The following is a 20,316-nucleotide window of genomic DNA, read 5'->3' as shown; positions in this document are numbered from 1 at the left end:
ATACAGTAAAATTTGAAATTACAAATGGATTCTGTTCCATACATGCAACCAATAACTGTATCCTGAGGTGTTGGCCTCAATAGATTATCAGCTTCCAGGAACCCATGCAAGGCCAACTCTAACCACCAGGCATGACTGCCAGTGACCCAAGATAGCCATTACTGAAAAACAGGTCTCCCATAAAAAGCTTGTGGCCTTCAGCATGAGGCTGAGTCAATGGTTGCTAAACCATGAAAAGTGGATGGGGAACTCTATAATGAATGGACAGGGTGGAGCACCACGTAAATCTATTATTCGATACTATCATAACTAAAAGTGCAACAACCAGATAGTGTGCCTCCTGATGTGATGCAGTAGTGCTGACTACAAAGCATCCTTTACAAAAAGCAAATCGAATGAGGTTGAGCCTCTAGGTATCACTATAAGTTTACAGGAAAGACAGGGCACATAGAAGCATGTCACAGAAAACTGTGAAGTTGCAGTCAGCTAAATCTAGAATGTGAGAAATTATGAAAGGACAAATGGCCCACTTTCTTCAACAAATACATTGCATTAAAAAAAAAAAGAGCAGGAACAGTTTGACAAAACAAGAAACTTTGGAGACACATAAACCAAATGCAATGTCTGGGCTATGTTTAGATCCTGATTCAGAAAATCCATAGTAAAATAACATTTCTGAGACACCTGGGGGAAAACTGAATATAGAATGGGTGTCAGATGATAAGAAATATTTCTAATTTTGTTGAGTGTGACAAGGTGTAGCATTACATCTTTATTTTAAAGGCTTTATCAGCATCACCATAAAATGTCATTTCATATTATTGCAGTTAGAGAGCTAAGAAAACCCCCAGACATCTAAAACATAACAGGTATGTTAATCTGTTCCATGGGCTAAACTCCAAGGGGAAAGCAGACTCACTGATATAAAAGTTTCCAAACCATTGTGCTTATGAGCGCTTTCCATCTTGTCATTCCTGCTCAAGAACCTACCCTACCTCTCTATGGTCTTTACCAAATCATCAGCTGCCTGGCCTCAAAGCTCCCCATAATCTCATTGTTGTTTCTGAGTTGGTCTTGTTTTTCACTCTTTCCCTCTACTCTCCGCCTGAGCTCCGCCACTGAGGCCTTACCTGGGCATGAGTTCCTTCCTGTGCCTAAAGCTCATTTTCTTTTCTCTAAAGGTGGCATTTCTAGGCCCAGGTAAGGTTCCATCTCTACCTCTACGTTAATCTCTCATTCTGGAGCTCACACATACACCCTCCTGCACTCCCCTCCAACTGTTGCAAGCCGAATGTCTTCTTTCTCCAAGGGCTATGTCAGCTTTGAGGCTGAGGATGCATCCTCTGCTCCACGTGCATGGCTCCTCAGTGCTCTGCACAGAGCAAACAGCTGCTCAAAGCATTTACCCGCGGATGAAAGGACGGATATAAACATCCTGCCGTCACCTGTACCTAGGTCCAAACAGTCCATTTAGAACAGGAACCACACCATCCTCCTTCCACTTTTCAAATGAAAGCTCTTTCCTTGCTCAGTTAAGCCAGGAAAATGGCTGAAGGTTAAATAAGTAACACTTAAGGGCATACACTCATCCTATCCTATGCCAGGTTTTCCAGCTTCATCGAAGTACACCTGTGGAATGCTAGCAATTTGCTCATTCAATGTGGGAGGAAAGGAAACGCAAAATATAATTTCAGTCTGCTGAAATTATAGTTGGCAAATGTAAATGACAGAAAAAAAACACCTAAAATATGTTGCCCATTGAGGCAGAATGGGGTTGTGGGTTATAACTTAGTAGACCTCAATGACATATACTCAAAAACCACTTATTTTAAATTCTGAGCACATGTCACCTATGAAACACAGGGGCTAGCAAAAAAAATTTGCTTAGTTTAGATGCTAGTTCAAAGAGAGGCTATGACCCACAGCCTTCCTCAACAAATGTCACAGAGTATACTCTGTCTGCCTGGGGATGGGAAGGTGGGCACATGTGGCCACTCCCATCTTCAGAAAGAGTGCAGCAGCCACCAGAAGCGAGCAACCAACGTGCAAATTTATCCCTCCACGTAAATGTGCGCCAGATGGAACCACTCCACTAACACGGGGATTGTACACTGAAGGCCTTGTCTCACATACACTATGCCCCCCAATACTGATCAATGCCAGGTATCTGTCAGCAACACTAAAAGCATTACCTAGCTCTGATATGAATCGGTGGCCCAGGTGCCCCTACAAGATGGGTGTGTTCCTGGTCATAGCATTTGAAGAAAAACTCACAAATGAGGAAGGAAATCAGGTCAGGATTTTAAACACATTGGATGCTATTAATAATCTTCAGTCAAAAAATATAAAAACTCACCCTAGCTGATTTTACTTAGTGGTTAGAACATTGGCCCACGGACTGAAGGGTCTCGGGTTTGATGCCAGTCAGGGACATGTATCTGGGTTAGAGTTGATCCCTATGCCCCGGTCAGGGTGTGAGCGGGAGGCAACCAATGGATGTGTCTCTCTCACATTAATATCTCCCCGCCCCCTCTCTTTCTCTGTCCCTTCCACTCTCTCTGAAGGGCAATGGAAAAAATATCCTCAGGTGAGGATTTAAAAAAAAATAAAATAAAAACTGAGCGGATTTGACCATGATTTTGGAAATCACCAATGACACAGGAATGGTGATCATGAACTGGTCTCTTAAATTCCGAACACTGGGATCAGGGACTAGGACATATAATTCTTAAGATGTAAGTATAAGACAAATGTAAAAATAATGAATTCAAACGTATAAAATTCATTACTCCTAAGATATAAGGCAAACTAAACAAAGGCTTCAAAAAAGGTGAGAGAAGTTCCTAGATTAATAATACGTGATTTAAGGAAAGAGCAGCATGGTTTCTGGGGTGTCATGAGAGAGGAAGTCAGAGGGGAATCTTCCAAAAGTGAAAATATTCAACTCTCCCAAGTGGTAAGTAGGTGTTTTGAATCTCTTTTTATAGTAAATTATGTTATAGTTAAGTTTTCTCCTTCGGATGCCAATGTTTATTTTTAAGTTGGATAGCAATTTTAAAATAAGCTACTTCTAAAAACTCTCTGAATATTGTTTTAGGACCAAGATACAATTAACTTCAGGAAAAGGTTGTGCATGGTAGCATTTGAGTGGTTTGTTCCACAGAGTTCCAAAAACAAACTATTTCCCAGAGGCGAAGGAGAATTCGATTATAAGGCTGGAAATGGCAGAGCATCTGGGAGAGGCTGATTCAGTCAGTCCTTGGCTCTGCTCAGCTGTGTGACCCTGGGCAAGTTACTTCACGGGTCTATACTTCCATCTCAACCTCGGGGACAAAGGGAGGAGTTGGACCATCAGGTAGCTGTCAGGTCTCTGCCATCCCTAAAGGTACATTGGTTTAATTTGGCTCTGGAGTAAAGCATACATGCAACTGAGTCCCTTTATTAATCTATCACAGGTCTCAAAGATGTCATTGATACTTGGTTTTAAATATACTTCTTATGTTTCCAAACTGACTGTTACCTCCTTGACCATTGCTCCCATGGTCTAATTGTATACTTTTCCACCTAAATTCATGACCACACAAACCACGCTACATTTAACTTTGTAATCCTTGAGTCTGCACATAATAAGGGCACAAGGAATACTTTCTGAAATCAGTTATATTTTAAAATATAAGCAAATCAGCCCTAGCAGGTTTTGTTCAGTGGTTAGAGCACCTGCCCTTGGACTGAAGGGTCTCAGGTTTGATTCTGGTCAAGGGCACATACCTTGGTTGCAGGCTCAATCCCCAGCCCTAGTGGGGCCACGTGCAGGAGGCAAGCAATCGATGTGTCTCTCTCACATCGATGCTCCTCGCCCCTCCCCCCTTCTCTCTCTCCTTTCTCTCTCTCTGTAAAGCAAGGGAAAAAATATCCTTAGGTGAGGATTAAAAAAAAGCAAGTCATTAATCTCTCTAAAGTAATTATTTTAGAGCCAAAAATAATAAAAAATCCAGTGTGACCTTGTTATGGACTGAATTGTGTCCCCTCAAAATTCATGCTAATATCTTATACTTTAGAATATGACAGTATTTAGAGACAGGGTCTTTAAAGAGGTAATTAAGTTAAAAGAAGGTCATTAAGTGGCCTTCGTCCAACAGTGCTGGTGTCCTAAGAGATTAGGACACTGACACCCACAGAAGAAAGACAGTATAAAGACATAGGAAGAAGACAGCCATCTATAAGCCAAGGAGAGAGGCCTCTGAAGAAATCAACCCTACAGACATCTCAATCTCGAACTTTCAGCATCCAGAATAGTGAGAAAATAAATTTCTATTGTTTAAGCCACCCAGGCTGTGGGAGTTGTTATGGCAGCCTGTGCAAACTAATATGGAGCTAAAGCCTATCCTGCAATGACATTTTTAACAGAAAGGTAATATATCCAAATAACCTCCACATGTGCATGTGTGTGTGTATGCACACGTGTATATGCACGCACACTAGCTTCACACTGCCAAGTAGATAGTCTGCTAGATTTTTCCCTTGGCAGGCTGTACTGGCATGATTCAGATGGTGTGTTACTCTGTGGAAGACAGGGCCCACCTCCATCTGGCATCTCCCTGTGTGTTAAAATTGGATTTAAAAGAAAAAAAGGGAAAAAAGGAAACCATCTGGTCAGGCACTAGTGCCCACTCTACTAGAGGAAACTACGGCTTTAGGTTCTGAACCACCCACCTTCTGCTTGACAAAAATCCATCAGCCTTTCCCAAGGCTTCCTCCTAGAGTCCAGATGGCCTAGATCCTGACCCTCCCTGCCTGTGGCTCCACCCTCCTTCCCATATTCATTGAGAGAGGCTGTCAGGCACCACAACTGCTGCTGGTGGCACGAGTGCCTCCAGCTCTCACCCAGACTCCTCCAGCTCCCACTTCTGTACAGCTACAATGCAGTGAGAATTCATAGTCACAATAGCAACTGCAAGAATGTGCATTTCAGAAGGAACTCTGCAACATCCCACCTGTGTTTACTGCCTTGGAATTTTATAAAAATTTATTGACGCTCAGACAACCAGCAACAACCAGTCATGCCTCAACAGGCATCAGTCCAGAGATGAACCTGGGCACAGCATGGGGACCCAGAGAGTCTTACAGGCACATACTCAGCACCTCAGAAAGGAGGGCTGGGGAGAGGCTAAGTTATCTCTGAGTCAATTCATTGGTTATAGAGGACGTGAAGTAGCATCAGATACTCATCCAAGTCCCTGAGAAATGTCTAGGATGTTCAAGACACTTAAGAGACACCAGGTAAATTCACTTTAAATGAATGCTTAAACTATTCCCATTTCAACACCCTTGAAGATTTCTAAGCTAGTCAAAGGAAAAGACACATTTTTCTTTGGATTTAGTGCTTGAGGCGTGTGGGCATTAGAGCCAGAGTGGTCTCAAAACCTGGGTCCCTCTGTTCACTAGCGGCATGGCCTTGGGCAAGTAACTCAAGCATCCTGGCCTCAGTTTCTTCATCTATAAAATGAGGGGTAAAACTAATACTTCCCCCATAAGGTTGTTATGAAGCTAAAATGCTTTATTACTGGAAAGTAATTAAAACAGTACTGTAAGCAGCACACAAGAAGCATTAATAAATGTTAGCTACAAACACAATGAAAGGTAGTTTTCCCTAAGCACCGCCACACAAGCCCTCATATGAAGTGACATACCTTAACTTTGGAGTTCTCTATCAAATGCTGAGCCATGGATTTTATCAAAACATCAAAGAAAAACCACGAATACTGAAAGAAAAAAAGGATTCCAGTAAGAAAAATAACCAATTAGAAGAGACATTTATTCTCTTAGGCTGACAACGTTACTGACATAAAACAGATGTGACCCAAAATCATGGCTGAACCTCTTGTCAAATTATTATTAGACCAGAGGTGTGTGGCAGGTGTTCTCCTGCTTTCACATGTCCAACAATAAGTGACTCCCTCCCACCAAGAAATAAAGCGTGTAAGCTTAGCAACCCATACAATAGGCGCCGCTCAATTAGATGCGAAATCTTTCCTTTTGGCTGAGTCTCGCCTGCTGACACTTGCCTGTATAATCTCTAACCCACAGTCTTCCAGTGGTTTAAATATAATGGCTTATTAATACCTAAGAGGCCATGAAACTCTGAGTACAATAACAATTTGCAGCTTCAACAGGGGCACCAGTACAAGGAGCAAAGTTGTAACTGAAGAACTAGGAGGTGGCGATTGTCTCTAAAAGCACACAGAAGGGTGAATTGATCAAGCAGAGGAACCTGAATTTTCTTTAATCAGTTTTAATACTGCAGAGTCACACTGGCACTCCCAACGTACCTTAAGCAGTTTGTTGCTGGTGAGAAAATCAGCAGAAGGCTTGAGAATTGCGGTCATGGATTTGGCCAGTTCTTCATGCACTGTCTTATATTCAGAGGCAATATATGGCTCAGCCTTATAAGCATACTTTGAAGAAAAGGGAAAGATGCTTTAATGCACTGGTTCTCCAAGTTGAGCGGAAAGCTGACGAGGCTCCAAAGAATGACCAGGGACCAAGGCACAAATGCATGGGTGCAAGAGGAAGGTGTGGAAACGGAAGGTGGGAACGGTTGTTGTCATGTGACAGAAAGAGGGAGCTCAGGACGTCTTCGGAGGACCCACCTAAATATGTGAATCACCTGACTCAGGTCAGGGGTCCTTCAGCCCCCACTCCTCCTCCTCAGGACTTCACAAAATGTGTCACACGACACTGGGTAACTGAATCCCTAAACAACCCAAACTTTATTTTTTAAAGGAACACAGCTATAATTGATAGTATCAAAGACTAAGTGGAATGTAAGTAACTATTAAGAACAGGAACTGCCACTGAGTTTGCTGAACATCTCATATAAATGAAGAGCTTGTTGATATTTATTCCAACAACATCTCTTGCTGTCCCATGTAGTCATCTACTTAGATGGAGGCCAGAGCTAACCTTCCTATCTTGGGAGAAGCAGTTTTCCTGGTAATTTTGGGTGGGAAAAAGAAAAAGACAACAAGCTATACCAGAGGCCTAGCTAAGAGGGAGTTAATAGTCTTCTTTAAACTTCCACATCATTTGGGTCACATTATTTGCAAAAGCCATTAAAAGGAGAAATGTAGTTGACAAAATGATATTAAGTAAATAAATGAATGGCTGCCCCTCTTTGGATTTTCCCTCATCCAGGTGCAAGCACTGGCTATGTGATATAGAAGAGAAAGGAGAGGTATTAGGTTTCATCACAAAATATACCCCAAAAGAACTAGATTAAAAAGTTCTTAGAAGGAAAATTGGAGAGCCACAGATTTAAATGATCGGGACAGTTATATTTTACATACCTTAACATATGACCTCAAGTGGCTCTCCAATTCTTCCTCATGGCACTGGGCAACCACATGAATAATGACCCTACACACCATAGGAATGAATAAAGCAATGAATAGTAATGTGAAAATGGAAACATTTCATTATTATCACAGTAGAACAACGATGACGCTATTGGCAGCACAGGAAACAAGGAATCAGATGGGATTTCTACATATGGGATCAAAATAAATTTCTTAAATATAATGTTTCACACACACTAGTATCCGGGTATGTATGACTGCTCCAGGTGTGGACAGACTGGAAGGGAAGGAGAGCGTCCGCCTTATGCCTCTCTCACCGTGTCACGTTGACGGCGACGTCCTCGTGAGTTGCTCTGGTGAGGACTCGGAACAGCTGGTTTAGGATGGTGGGCAGGAAGGCAATCATCACGTGGCCCTCCATGGCGTGCAGGCTCTGCAGGCGCGGGACACCAAAGTCTGAGTTATTCCTCTCAAAGCAAACGAGCCCTAAGCAATTTCCATTCAGTGACCATCACGTGGCCTTCCACGGCCAGGCTCTACAGACGTGGAATACCAAAGTTTGAGTTACTCCTCTTAAAGTAAACCAGCCCTAAGCAATTTCCACTCAGTTTCAAATAAGGATGGAATAAGTGCATCTAAAACAAATGGAAGGCAGTGGCCGGCAGGATAAGGGACAAAGATGTCCATGTCTTAATCCCCAGAGCTTGTGAATAGGTTACACGGCAAAGGGGGATTCAGGATGCTAACCAGCTGGCCTTAAGATAGGGGGACGCTCCTGGACTTACCCAGGTGGGCCTGATGTAATCACAGGGGTCCTTAAACTGGAAGAGGGAGGCCAAGGGAGGGGGTGAGACATATCTAGGGAAGAATGGTCAGAGGTGCAACTTTGGAGGCTTTGAGATGGATGAACTGGCCACAAGCCGAGGAATGTAGGCAGCTTTTAGAAGCTGAGAAGGATAATAAACCAGATTCACCCTTAGTCTCTAGAAAGGAAACTCCCTATTAATAACACCTTGATTTCAGCCCAGTGAAGCTCATGTCAGACTTTTGACCTACGGAAGGGTAAGATAAGAAATTTGGGTTGTTTTAAGCCACCAAGTCTGTGGGAATGTCTTACAGGAGCAATAGGAAACATAATACAGAGGCTCTTCTTCATCTCACAGGGTTCTCTGAGGTAGCCGAAAGGGGATTTGGCACAGCAGTGATTTCAGGATCCCTGTTCCGTTTCCCTTGCTTAAATAAACCAAGCTTCTATTCCACTTCTTATGTTTCTTATATTTTGTCCCCATGCTTAGAATGCCCGTTTAGCTACTTTCTTTTTAAAAATGTTCCCCTAGAACCATAGTTTGAACAGAATTCCCTTAGACAAACCCTCCTTGCTCCCAGGTGCATGGACTCCAGGAATCTCCCTGACCCTGCACAAAGCTGTGTTTACTGGCGTGCACTATTTGTTCTGTTTTGTTTTGAACCCACTTACTAGGCATTCTCAAAGCTTATGTTATTGCCTACAATGAACTAGAAGTTCCTTAATGGTGAGACTAAAGTCACTGCTTCTTATGTGCCTGTTACTGTGCTGTACACCAAGTGGGCACTCAACACAGACGGCCTCTGTGTGAAGGGTTTCCTACACAGGGAACAGTATGCCTTAGATCTGACCTGGGACAAGTATGCGTGGGACTAGGATGAAGGTATGAGGAGCGCTATTTCTGATTCCCCTTCTTGACACTGTCCAAAACCATACAGAAGCTGTTGGTGTGAGAGCATCTAGCTACGAGCATCCTTATAACACTCACCACCAGAGAGAAAACCCAATCAACTCCAAACTCATTAAAAAGGGGTTATTAAGAAAGCCATCTGATACCTTAAGGTATTTTACAAGTTCATTCCCTAGGGCTTGGGCTCCCGATTCAGTTTTCTGACAGTACTGGAAAAAATTATGCAAATGCTGATCCTGTGGGGGGTGGAAAAGAAAAAGAAAAGAAAATGAAAGTTTATTAGCATATCTGCTGTAGAAATACAAGTATTTGCTTCTTGCAGCATGAGTGTTTTATTGAGACTATGAAAACTGATCCTATTAAAAATGAAAACATCAAAGAGATGAAAATAAAAAATTTTAAAAATATTTCAAAAGATCCTCCAACAAAAAAGGAAAACTGTTAAGAAATGTTACTTGTACTGTTCATTTATTTCAGTACATATGAGCACCTTAAATTACTTCCTTTCTTCAAAAGAGGACTTATAGAGTAAAAATATATCTATATAATATCAATTAGACTCTTGTTTTGCCAAAAAAATCATACAAATTCATTCACAGAGCAATCAGTGCTAATTTTAATGGAATAGAGGATACCTGGGTATACACCGTGGAAACCAGATGAGTTGAAACTTTCAGCAGTGGCTTGCTTCCATCTACCCATTTGATTTCTGGACCACAATGCTGAAAAATATGGAGGGGGAAAAAAACATCCCAACAGATTAGTGATCTTGGCTTCAGTCACCATCTTGGATGAGGGTCCTGATGTGGTGTTGAAGCCCCAAACAGCTGTGGTGACTTGCTACTCATGCCTATGCCTGGCTCACAGCAGGATGCAACCAACACTAATTTCTGCCCACTTTCTTTCCCAAGTACAATGCTCTTCTTACTAGATTTTCTAAGTTATCTTTCCTGTTTAGTTGCAGCTATAAGAATTACTGTGCATTTGAGAGGGAAAGAATCCTATTTCACCAATGACTTAACCAAATTCGAGTTCAGGATTCTGAAAGTGATGGCACAAGGTGCCAGATAAAGCAAATAGGACAGTAAGTACTCCTGGCAAGGTCAAAGGGTCAACGTCGGTTTGTGCTTGTTTTAATGTCAGAAACCTCCACTCTTTTCACGTTCAGATTAGAAATTATAACTGAAGGTTATATGATTTAACCTTATTTTGGAATATTTTAACTATTTTTCCATAACATGGGCCCACATTTGGCGCTATTTAAAATGTAAAGAAACATTAAAACCATTCAAAATGAAATGAAACAAACCTTATCTAAGCATGTTATAAAACTGATGTCTATAAAATCTAAGATAGCTAAAAAAATAAAAAAGCAAAACCAACAAACCAATTGGAGACATCTGAGGCAATTCAAGCATTAATGAATCAGAAAGGTAACAGAATGAGCTACCATGTGGGTGAGATATTTGCTTATTAGACTTATTACATTAAGCTGGAAGACAATTCCTAATCGTTTGCATGACCCTAAGAATGCTTTATTTGAGCATGGCTAGTTTGCAGAGATTTTCTACCTCATCCAGTATCTCCAAGTCTTCATTCATGTCCCTGCTGAGGCACTGCTACTTCTGGGCTTATACTAAAATGCCCAGGCTATAATTATAGATTGTGATACTGTTAATAGCACTGCCTTCCAATGGCCTACGTTTACTTGAAAATGAATAACTAAAACCAAAATGCTGGTACGGGAAAAAATACTATGTGCTTTTTTGTGTTATTGTTGCTTCAGTCGATCTTTAATGTTTTCTGAAGGAATTGGGATAAACCAATCTTAAAGTCCTATACCCTGCCCATCCCAAGCTCCTGGTAGCCAAGGTAGCCAGATGGGAGATTAGCTGAGACGGGAATGTGCTGCTCGTTGGTCACCACCCTTCCATCTTTCAGAAGAGGAAGCCAGGAATATCCCACTGTTGAAACAAAGAACAAAAAAATTCACTGTAAGTATAGGAAAACTTAAGAAAGAAAGCCAATGTTACTAAGTTGCCAGATCTGTAAGAACTGTCAATATCAATCAGGGTTAAGAAATTGAAAAGATCCTGAATATAGTCTACAATGTACTCTGACTCCTTTGGGGTTAGAATTCTAAACTTATCTTTTATAGAAAATTACATATACAAGCCAGACATGCTACCTTCACAAACATCATCTAAAAAGTCCTTTGCAAAAGGATGCAAATTCAGATCAAAATACAATTTAAGAGCCTAACGTGTAAGTTACAGACAATCAAAGAATGATGAAATTTCAAACCTTGTGTTTCAACAACATCCTTCTTCTTTGTGCTTCCTTTACTTGAATTGTCGCAGCTGACATGGAAAAATGTGAACAACAAGTGGTGCTTTTCATGTAGCTGGGTGGGCAATTCTATTTTAATCTGCAAGGAAGACAAAATAACAATTTTTATAATATTCCAAAACAACAAAATTTCTTGGTGAAAGCAGCCACACTACGCATCACCCAGGGCCTAAGTGTGCATTTGGTCTCCAAACTGATAGTAACATTTGCAGGCAAAGAAATCTGAGACTGTAAACTGTGCTAAGGAAGAAATGGATCCTATTATGGGCTGAATGTCTGTGTCCCCCCAACTCCCTCCCAAATTCACATGTTGAAATTCTAACCCTCAAAGGTGATGATATTAAATAGGGGCCTTTGAAGATGAGTAGGTCATGAGGGAGAAACTCTCATAAATGGGATTAATGCTCTTATATAAAAGAGATCCCACAGAGCTCCCTAGCCCTTTCCACAATGAGAATACAACTGATAATCTGCAACCAAAAGATGGCCCTCGCCTGATCACGCTGGCCTCTGATCTCAGACTTCCAGCCTCCAGAACTCTAAGCAATAAATATTTGCTGTTTATCAGTCACTCAGTCTGTGGTATTTTGTTATAGCAGCATAAACAGACTAAGACATTACTGACCAAACAAAGGAGAGTCGATATTTCAATTCTAGAAGGAATTGGAAAACACATGAGAGAAATCACTACATTAATTTAACACAGCCAAGGCATGGTGAAAAACCAGGGTGGAACATTTACATAAGAAAACCTAACTATAAGAAAGGTCCAACAAACGTAACTATATAAGTATGAATTTGAAAGAAACTATGTCAGAATTATTAATTGTGGTAGTGACAGAGGAAGGTTTTAACTTTTTCTTTTCTATATTATCTGCATTTTCCAAGTTTTACTTTTTCCATAAATACATTACTTTTACAATTAGAAAAAACTGTGTAAAATAAATAATTCAGCATTTAGTTCTATCACTGTGATTTCAGTATAGTATGCAGCTTCTCTTGAATTTTGCTTTACTAAGCAAAGAACTTGGCATTTTCCTTAAAACCAGTTAAACTGGGTTTTCCCTTGAAAACCTTACTTACCTCATCATAAAATTCTGGGTTTTGATGGTGGTGTAAAACGGCAGCAAAGGCGCTTCTTGTGAACACCGGCCCACCGGGTCTGCCGTAAATGCACTAAAAGAAGAGTTAGCAAAGGGAAACACGAGCATTCAATGAATAGAGTAAGAAAGTAAACTCAGATGTGTTGCAAAGAACACTACTACAGCATAAACTTAACCATCTCTGATGGACTTCTGCCTCTGAGACTCCAGACCCGCTTACTCCTGGGCCCAATTCACCCTCTTGCTCACCTCCCAGCCCTCCCCCTCCCCTCCTCCTACCCCTCCGAGTCGTAGCTCTGAACTGACCTCGCCCACTATTTCCTTTCACACTTCCATGCTTCTGCTCATGCAATCCCTCTGTCCCAATGATTTTCCCTTCTATGTGTCCCGAGCAAACTCCCATGCATCCTTCAAGAAGTGATTAACTCCTTCCTCTGTGTCCCTTCAGCACTTTTCTGTTCTAATTATTCATTTTTGTAAAATAAACCATTTCAGTACCTTCTGTATGCCAGGAGCATTTTTCTCTCATAACTGTCTTTCCCACCGAACTATGAAGTTTCTTGAGGGTAAAACCCAGAATGCATTGTTCTTTACAACTTTGTCTCCTTCCCTTCTTGCAAAGTCATTTTCACATAGTTTCAGTAAAGAATCTGGGCTCAGGAGCCAGATTGCCTGGGTTTGAATATCATTTCCACTAATGTATGACCCTAAGCAATTTATTTAAATTCTGTGTATTAATTTCCTCATCTAAAAAATGCAGATAATAATAGTACCTAACTCAAAAGACTGTTATGAGAATTAAAGGAGTTTAATACCTACAAGGCTCTAAGAGCAGAGCCTGAAATATTATAAACACTCAATAAACATCAATAATATACTATTATTTGATAGTATATTATTTGATAAATATTTGATAAATGTCAACCTATTATTATTACTATTTCTATTATCAATGTTACTAATATAATTCTTAGCATACAATGCCTGGATCATAGCAGGTGCACAGTATGTTTACAGAATTAAACATGCATAAGAAACCTTCAGCCCTAAAATGTATAACAAAACAGAAATAGTCAATTAGGAGTAAGAACTCAATTATTCCATATTCTGTAAGGTTCAGCATATGTGGTTATATGTTGTAATGTTATGTATTTTTGTGTTTGTGTCAATTGAAATCTGCCAAATTCCTTTAGTTGTGCCATATCACACAACTGCATTATTAAAATGAGAAAATATATAAAAAACAAACCTTCAAAGGCTGAGAGTCTTCTTCATCTGAATCTTTGAATTCAATGCAAATAGCAATATTTCTGGCCTGCAGCATATTGAAAAAAAGAAAACAAAAAGTCAGGATATATAAATATTTATAAAAGAACATGAGAAGCCAAAACCTAAGAGAGTTTGATACCAAAAATGAAACCTCAATCTTTACACGCACCTTGGCAAAAGACTTCTGACTGTCATATTTCAAGTACTTAGGATAAACATAAAGGTGGTTGTTGTAGATAGTGTAGGGCTGAGTGTGTTTTGGTGAACAGGGCACAAATTCCTCTACTTCAAACGTGATTGGAGTTTTTGTACAGGTTTCAAATTGCTTTATGGGAATGTATGATGAATTGATATAATCTGAAAAATTAAAAACAAACAAATTGAAGTAAAAACCAAACAAAATTTTGTCTGTTTATTACACAGAAGTTACACTTACTAGGAAAGTCTGAGGAAACATTGTCAATTGTAATGTCTAGATTGCCCAAAATCACTGGGAGCTTAGCCATCTTCTCAGGTCTACAAACAAAGAAGAGAAAAATCAAACATTTTTAAGTTAGGTGAGCTCTAAAACCTATATTCTAGAGCAGCACTTCCCAGAGAAATAGCAAGTCACAAAGTCGTTTTAAACTTTCTAGTAGCCACATTTTAAAAAGTAACAGGTAAAATTAGTTTTAAGAATACATTTATTTAAGAATACATTATATCCAAAATATTATTATTTCAATAAGTAATCAGTATAAAAAGTTCATTCAAACTATTCAAAACCAGATGTGTACTTTACACTTACAGCTCATATCAGTTTGCACTTGCTGTGTTTCAAGTGCTAAAGAGACACCTGTGGCAGTGGCGACTGAGGTGGACAGCAAAATTCTAGATAACATCAGCAAAACGTTAAAGTTTTGCTGAACCGTTCCAATCTCACCATACATTCTTGGCTCATTCAGAATCATGAAAATTCAGAACCAGAAGTCATCTCAGTCTCTAGTGTCTAGCAAAATGCTGGATACCAAGCAGGTATTCAATGAAATGTCTGGTGTTTCTATTTTGTCTGCCTCAGTCCAATATAGGAATCTCCGCTATAACGTACCTGATGAGCACTGCTACTGCTTCAGCCCTTCCTGGTAACAAGGAAACGTTAACACTCAGATTGCCCTTCCTCATAGCATGGTAAATTCACCTCCCTGAAACCGCCTCTCATCAACTTATGTTTTCCTAGGTAACATCTTTCAACCATCTATAAACAGCTTTCTGAAGTCTTCCATTCTCAGCACTTTTGCACCTGCCTCCAATGCCATGTCTTTCCTAAAAAAGGTCCCATTTATATCATGGCACCCAGAACTGCACAGATCAGGCCCAGTATGGCCTGGGCAGGTAAGGATAGATAGCTGTTTTTTTTTTAATTTTTATTATTTTTTTATTTTTAGAGAGAAAGGAAAGAAGGAGAGGGGTGGGGAGATGTGTGGGGGGGGGCATGGATGTAAGAGAGACTATCGATTGGTTGCATCCTCCACATGCCCCGACCCAGACTGGGAATCAAACCTTGGGTCTGTGGGCTGACACTCTAATCACTGAACCAAACCGGCCAGGCCTTAAAGGATAATCTTAAACCTACTTCAAAGGGTTAGGGGTTTTATTGACATCAAAATCTCACAACAAAAATTCTGCTTCTTTCCTGGGCATTTGCAAAATGATGATGATGTATGTGTGCTACACAAAGTAAATTATTTCATAACTGAGATCAGTGTTTGATTGATGCTAAAAAGGGCACATATTCTCTACAAACTTGTAACAGTTAAGCAGGAAAACCCATCCTAAAACTGTTCTGATTAAATAAATGAATGATGTGGACACATGTAGGGTGTCTGGAATTTGGGAACTGCTTCTGTCTGTGTCTAGACCTAGGAATGAGGCTCAAACTCTCCCAGGAAAAGGGAAGGTTTTCTCTTCCCACTGTCCATACATTCCTGCTGACTCAATTCCCACAGAGAAAAGAGTCATCTCATGCCAACAGATTTGGTGTCCCTACGTCTGTGTTTCTTCAGTCAGCTGCTCTCTTCTCGACTTCCTGTATTGACCCATTAATGTGACTAATTGGCAGTGTAGGCATGCTTGGATCTGTTGTTGGTGGTGAATCTAATCTTCTAATTGCATTTTGTAAGGGGAAATATGCCCAAAAGGTGTCACTTAAAAAAATTTATATGTGGCCTTGGCCAGTTTGGCTCAGTGGTTAGAATGCTGGCCCTAGAACTGAAGGGTCCCAGGTTCGATTCCAGCCAAGGGCATGTACCTGGGTTGCAGGCTCCATCCCAGTCCCAGTCAGGGTGCGTGCGGGAGGCAACCAATTGACATGTCTCTCTCACATCGATGTTTCTCTCTCTCTCTCTCTCTCTCCCCCCCTTCCACTCTCTCTGAAAAGCAATGGAAAAATATCCTCAGGTGAGGATTTAAAAAAAAAGATTAAAAAAAATTTTATATGTGATTGAAAGATATTTGAAATACTTTTGTTTAAACAAAATCACTGAATTTATGTCTATGAGAAATTTGAACCAGCATTTATCATGTGCTTAGGATGTGATACAACACACGCTAGATTAGGCACCATGGACAGAATACAAACAAGATAGGACTCCTGACCTTAAGAACCCAAAAATCTGGTAGATACAGTCAACTACCTGAGACATATGGCAACTATTTCCACAGAGTTTGTATAAACCTCCAAGGGAAGGCAGAGGTCTGAGGTATTGAGAAGGAATAGGGAATGACACAGTGTGAGAAATCACCTGACATGTATTTTCATTTATTTCCACCACAGTTCTAGGAGGCAGGGCCATTATGATCCCCTTTAAAAAGAAGAGGAGACTCAAGCAGATAAACAGAGTGACCTGGCCCAGGTCTCCCAACATGGGAGTGAGTTACGGATTGGGCTTCAAAAGATGAGTAAGGTTGCCTCAGACAGACAGAAGCAGAAGGGAACTGCATATGCTGTAGGTGTTGGTCACTTGTGTGTAGCTGCTTCATGGGGCAGAAAGGAAATACAATTCAGGCAGAGAGCAAAGCATGGTGGAGTAAAAGTATACGGTGGGTTTAGAGAAAGGCAAGTAGCCCCACCTGGTTTGAGTGCAGGGTAACGAGAAGGAAACGGAGATCAGAATGTCAAACGTGGAGACAAAGAACATAAAGTATAAATAAACACATACACTTCAGTCTCATGCAAAAGCCCTAGCAGTGTTATTACCTAAATTACCCAAAGGTAGCATTAAAAAGGTCTTCATTTTATTTTATTTATTTATTTTTAAATATCTTTATTGATTTCAGAGAGAGGAAAGGAGAGGGAGAGAGAGAGAGAGAGAAACATCAATGGAAGAGTCATTGATCGGCTGCAGCCCGCAAGCCGGGCACGTACCCTGACCGGGAATCGAACCCCGATCGCCTGGATCCTAGGTCGACGCTCAACCGAGCCACGCCCAGCCAGGCAAAAGGTCTACATTTTAAAGAAAACACTCTATTTTTATACTTCATGCCTTCGGATTTTTTGCAGAAGTGAGAAAAGACATCACCATGAGCAAATCAAATAAATGTAAAGTGTATACCAAGTCTCTCTTCTTAGATAAATACTTCTTGGAGCATGTATGTCAGCAATACCATCTGACAGAATTGTTTTCTTACTAAATCTTGGACGGTATCCCCTGGGAACGGCGGAAGTGGCTCGTGAGTTTGGGCAGCTGTCTTCTAAAGACTGGGCAGCTTGAGAAAATTTTTCTCATCCATTCTTTTCTTTTTTTTTTTTTATCTTTATTGTTGAAAGTATTACAGATATCCCCTCTCACTCACTCTTGAATGACATTTTGAGACAATCATGGGGGCAGAAACAACAGCTTTGGATTCAAGCTGCTGCCCAAGCCACTGATATGAGATTATTCTTTGTCAAAAAAGAAAGAGGAAAGAAAAAGAGCACTGCTAAGGTTTAAAAAATAAAAATAAAAGGGAATCCTCCCCTTCCCTAACTCTACTGTGAAGAACACAGGCAGTGGACACTGGTGTTTCTCCGGATTCCTATTGAGCAGGACAGCTGCTCCCCGAGTGCTGTGGTACCCCCTGATGCCAATAGCATTGGATCTTTACTATCAAGTTTCTGCATCTCTTACTGGCCACCTGGAGCACACTCTTCCCACAAATCCTTCCTGCTGAGCACACCCATGAAGGCCTGGTGTGCGTGTTGGAGGAGGGAGGTGGTGTGCCACATGCTCAGAACCAGTGAAGGTCTGTGCTCTTTGCTGCCTGGCCTCAGGTTCTGGGCTCAGATTGCTTGTTGATTAAAGACCCGGTAAAGTCCCACCTCTGGCCTCCACTGAAGAAACCAGATCCAAGAGCTGGGGCTACTCCCCGAGAGCTGCCACTGCAGGGGAAGCCTCCAGCTCTCAGCTAGGAAGTAACCTGAGACATGGCTTCCAACCTCCATCATGTATGAAAAACTTCCTTGTTTGTTTTGTCAGAATATTAGAGTAAATGTTAGTTATAAAAAATGTCCACATAAAATCATGAAAAGCTATAAAGTGGAAAGTGAAAAGTCACCCATAAACCCATTCCTCAGAGATAATCACAACTAACAGTTTGATGTATAGCCTATAAGACTATTTTTACACCTATCTTTCCACCCAATTAGCTAATTATGTACCCATTTCTTCATTTATATACAAAAATACATATATATAAAATACTTTCTTTTCAAAAGAGGTCATATTAGATACAATTTCTCCTCCTTAACAATATAAGGTGTTCATCTTCCTAAGTGAGTACATGTAAGACCTACATCATGATTATTGAGAATTGCAAGGCAGTCCAGTGAGGGAAAGTTGTAATCTACTTAACTAAAGGTAACTGGTGTTTTCAAAAAACAACTTTTTATTCTATGAGTAAGGCTAAAAGTTTCCTGGAACTCAGATAAAAATATGACAATAATTACTGTATGACACACATTATCTGTGACAATATATTTCTCACTATAAATAAGTAAAGGTTTATAGTAAGAAAATGGTGAAAATGAAGTGAAAGAAAGCTAACCAGCCATTCCTGAGTTCTAGGCAAGCTGATATTGTTACTTTGATAGACATTTTTAAAAAAAGACTGAAAGGTTTCCTATGGTATAGAATAGTTAGCGGCTGGCTCTTGGCCATTGTTTTCATCTCATTATCTTTTAATACCTTTACTTCTTTCTCATTCTCGAATTCTCCCAGAAAAATTCTAAAACCTACATCCTTAGCAGAGGAAATCAGTTTTTATAAGTTCAGAAATGAACTCCTTATGATAGAATAGATAACAGCAGATTCTCAGCCTTCCATCATTGCTCAACCTCTTTACCACATTGTTATGGGTTGAGTTGTGTTCCCAAAAAGATATGTTTAAATCCTTACCCTAGTACCTATAAATGTGACCTTATTTAGAAATAGGGTCTTTGCAGATGTAATTAAGTGAAGATGAAGTCACTAGGGTGGCCCTAATCTAATATGACGTGTTCTTACAAGAAGGAAGTTTAGACAGACACACAGGAAGCCAGCCCTGTGAAGACAGAAGCAGAGTTTGGAGTTACGCTGCCACAAGCCAAGGGATACCTGGGGCTACCAGAGACTGGAAGAGGCAGGGAAGGACCCTGCCCTAGAGATCTCAGAGGGAGGGAGTGGGCCCTGCCAACACCTTGATTTTGAACTCTAGCCTGCAGAATTGTGAGAGAATAAATTTCCATTGTTTTAGGCCACCCAGTTTGTGGTGCTTTGTTATGGCAGCCCTAAGAAACTAATACACTCATTAATATATATAAAACATTTAGAACTATGCTTATAAACAATAAGTACTATATAAGTTATCCTCCCATTCAGCTAATAGTACCACAAGTCACTCCACTGTGTAAGTCAGAAAGCTGGGACTTATTTATCTGAGACTACCACCCATTTCTCTCTCCTTCCAGCCTAACACCCAGTCAGGAAACCAAGACCCAGTAACTGGGCATCTCTGACATAACTTGAATCAGTTGCCTTCTTCCTGTTTCCCCTTGCAGTGGCTTTGCTAAAGCCCTTGCCACCTCCTGCAAAGGTTCCTCAACTGTCTCCTTCTTTCCTAGGTTCATCTCTAACCTCAACCCACCCTTGACAGAACCAACAATAACATCCTTTACAGAATTCAAACTAAACAGGTTACTCTTCCAGTGTCAAACCCTCTCTTCCTTCCCAAGGACTTGGGGTAAGGTCCATGCTCAACCAACATGGCCCATGATGTTTGAGTGGAGCAATTTAAAAGACTGCTCCTACTTCCTCCCTCCCCACCAAACAACTTCTATTTTTCAGATGTGGAAAAAGTAAGGCCTAGAGACTCACTTCCGAAAGTCTGCAAGTAACTTGAGCATGTCATCATTGGAGAGCTTGTTGCTGTCTTGCTTGTAGAGAGCAGAGAATCTGGCATTCTTGTCAAGGTTTCCAGATGTATCCTTAAACAATGTCCTGAAGTAGCAAAACAACACTTCTAAACTGAGTT

General features: G+C 40.6%; 1 protein-coding gene across 7 annotated transcripts in view; it reads right to left on the bottom strand.

The window, feature by feature from the left end:
* DOCK9 (dedicator of cytokinesis 9) overlaps positions 1–20,316 on the bottom strand; it is a 255,149-nt gene that overhangs the window by 64,953 nt on the left and 169,880 nt on the right. For all 7 annotated transcript variants that reach the window (XM_016203826.2, XM_016203830.2, XM_016203831.2 and 4 more), the window contains exons 15-27: positions 20,160–20,282; positions 14,228–14,307; positions 13,961–14,148; positions 13,772–13,837; positions 12,503–12,595; positions 11,375–11,498; positions 10,913–11,034; positions 9,706–9,792; positions 9,217–9,306; positions 7,673–7,788; positions 7,347–7,416; positions 6,330–6,455; positions 5,691–5,762 (exon numbers count right to left, since the gene is read on the bottom strand). In XM_016203826.2, the coding sequence (XP_016059312.2) occupies positions 5,691–5,762; positions 6,330–6,455; positions 7,347–7,416; positions 7,673–7,788; positions 9,217–9,306; positions 9,706–9,792; positions 10,913–11,034; positions 11,375–11,498; positions 12,503–12,595; positions 13,772–13,837; positions 13,961–14,148; positions 14,228–14,307; positions 20,160–20,282 (1,357 nt within the window). The remainder of the gene's footprint in view (positions 1–5,690; positions 5,763–6,329; positions 6,456–7,346; positions 7,417–7,672; positions 7,789–9,216; positions 9,307–9,705; positions 9,793–10,912; positions 11,035–11,374; positions 11,499–12,502; positions 12,596–13,771; positions 13,838–13,960; positions 14,149–14,227; positions 14,308–20,159; positions 20,283–20,316) is intronic.

This window comes from Miniopterus natalensis, chromosome 2, assembly GCF_054644295.1.
Source record: "Miniopterus natalensis isolate mMinNat1 chromosome 2, mMinNat1.hap1, whole genome shotgun sequence".
Taxonomy (NCBI): domain Eukaryota; kingdom Metazoa; phylum Chordata; class Mammalia; order Chiroptera; family Miniopteridae; genus Miniopterus; species Miniopterus natalensis.
The sequence above is the reverse complement of the archived record's forward strand: the minus strand, read 5'-3'. Positions and strand labels throughout refer to the sequence as shown.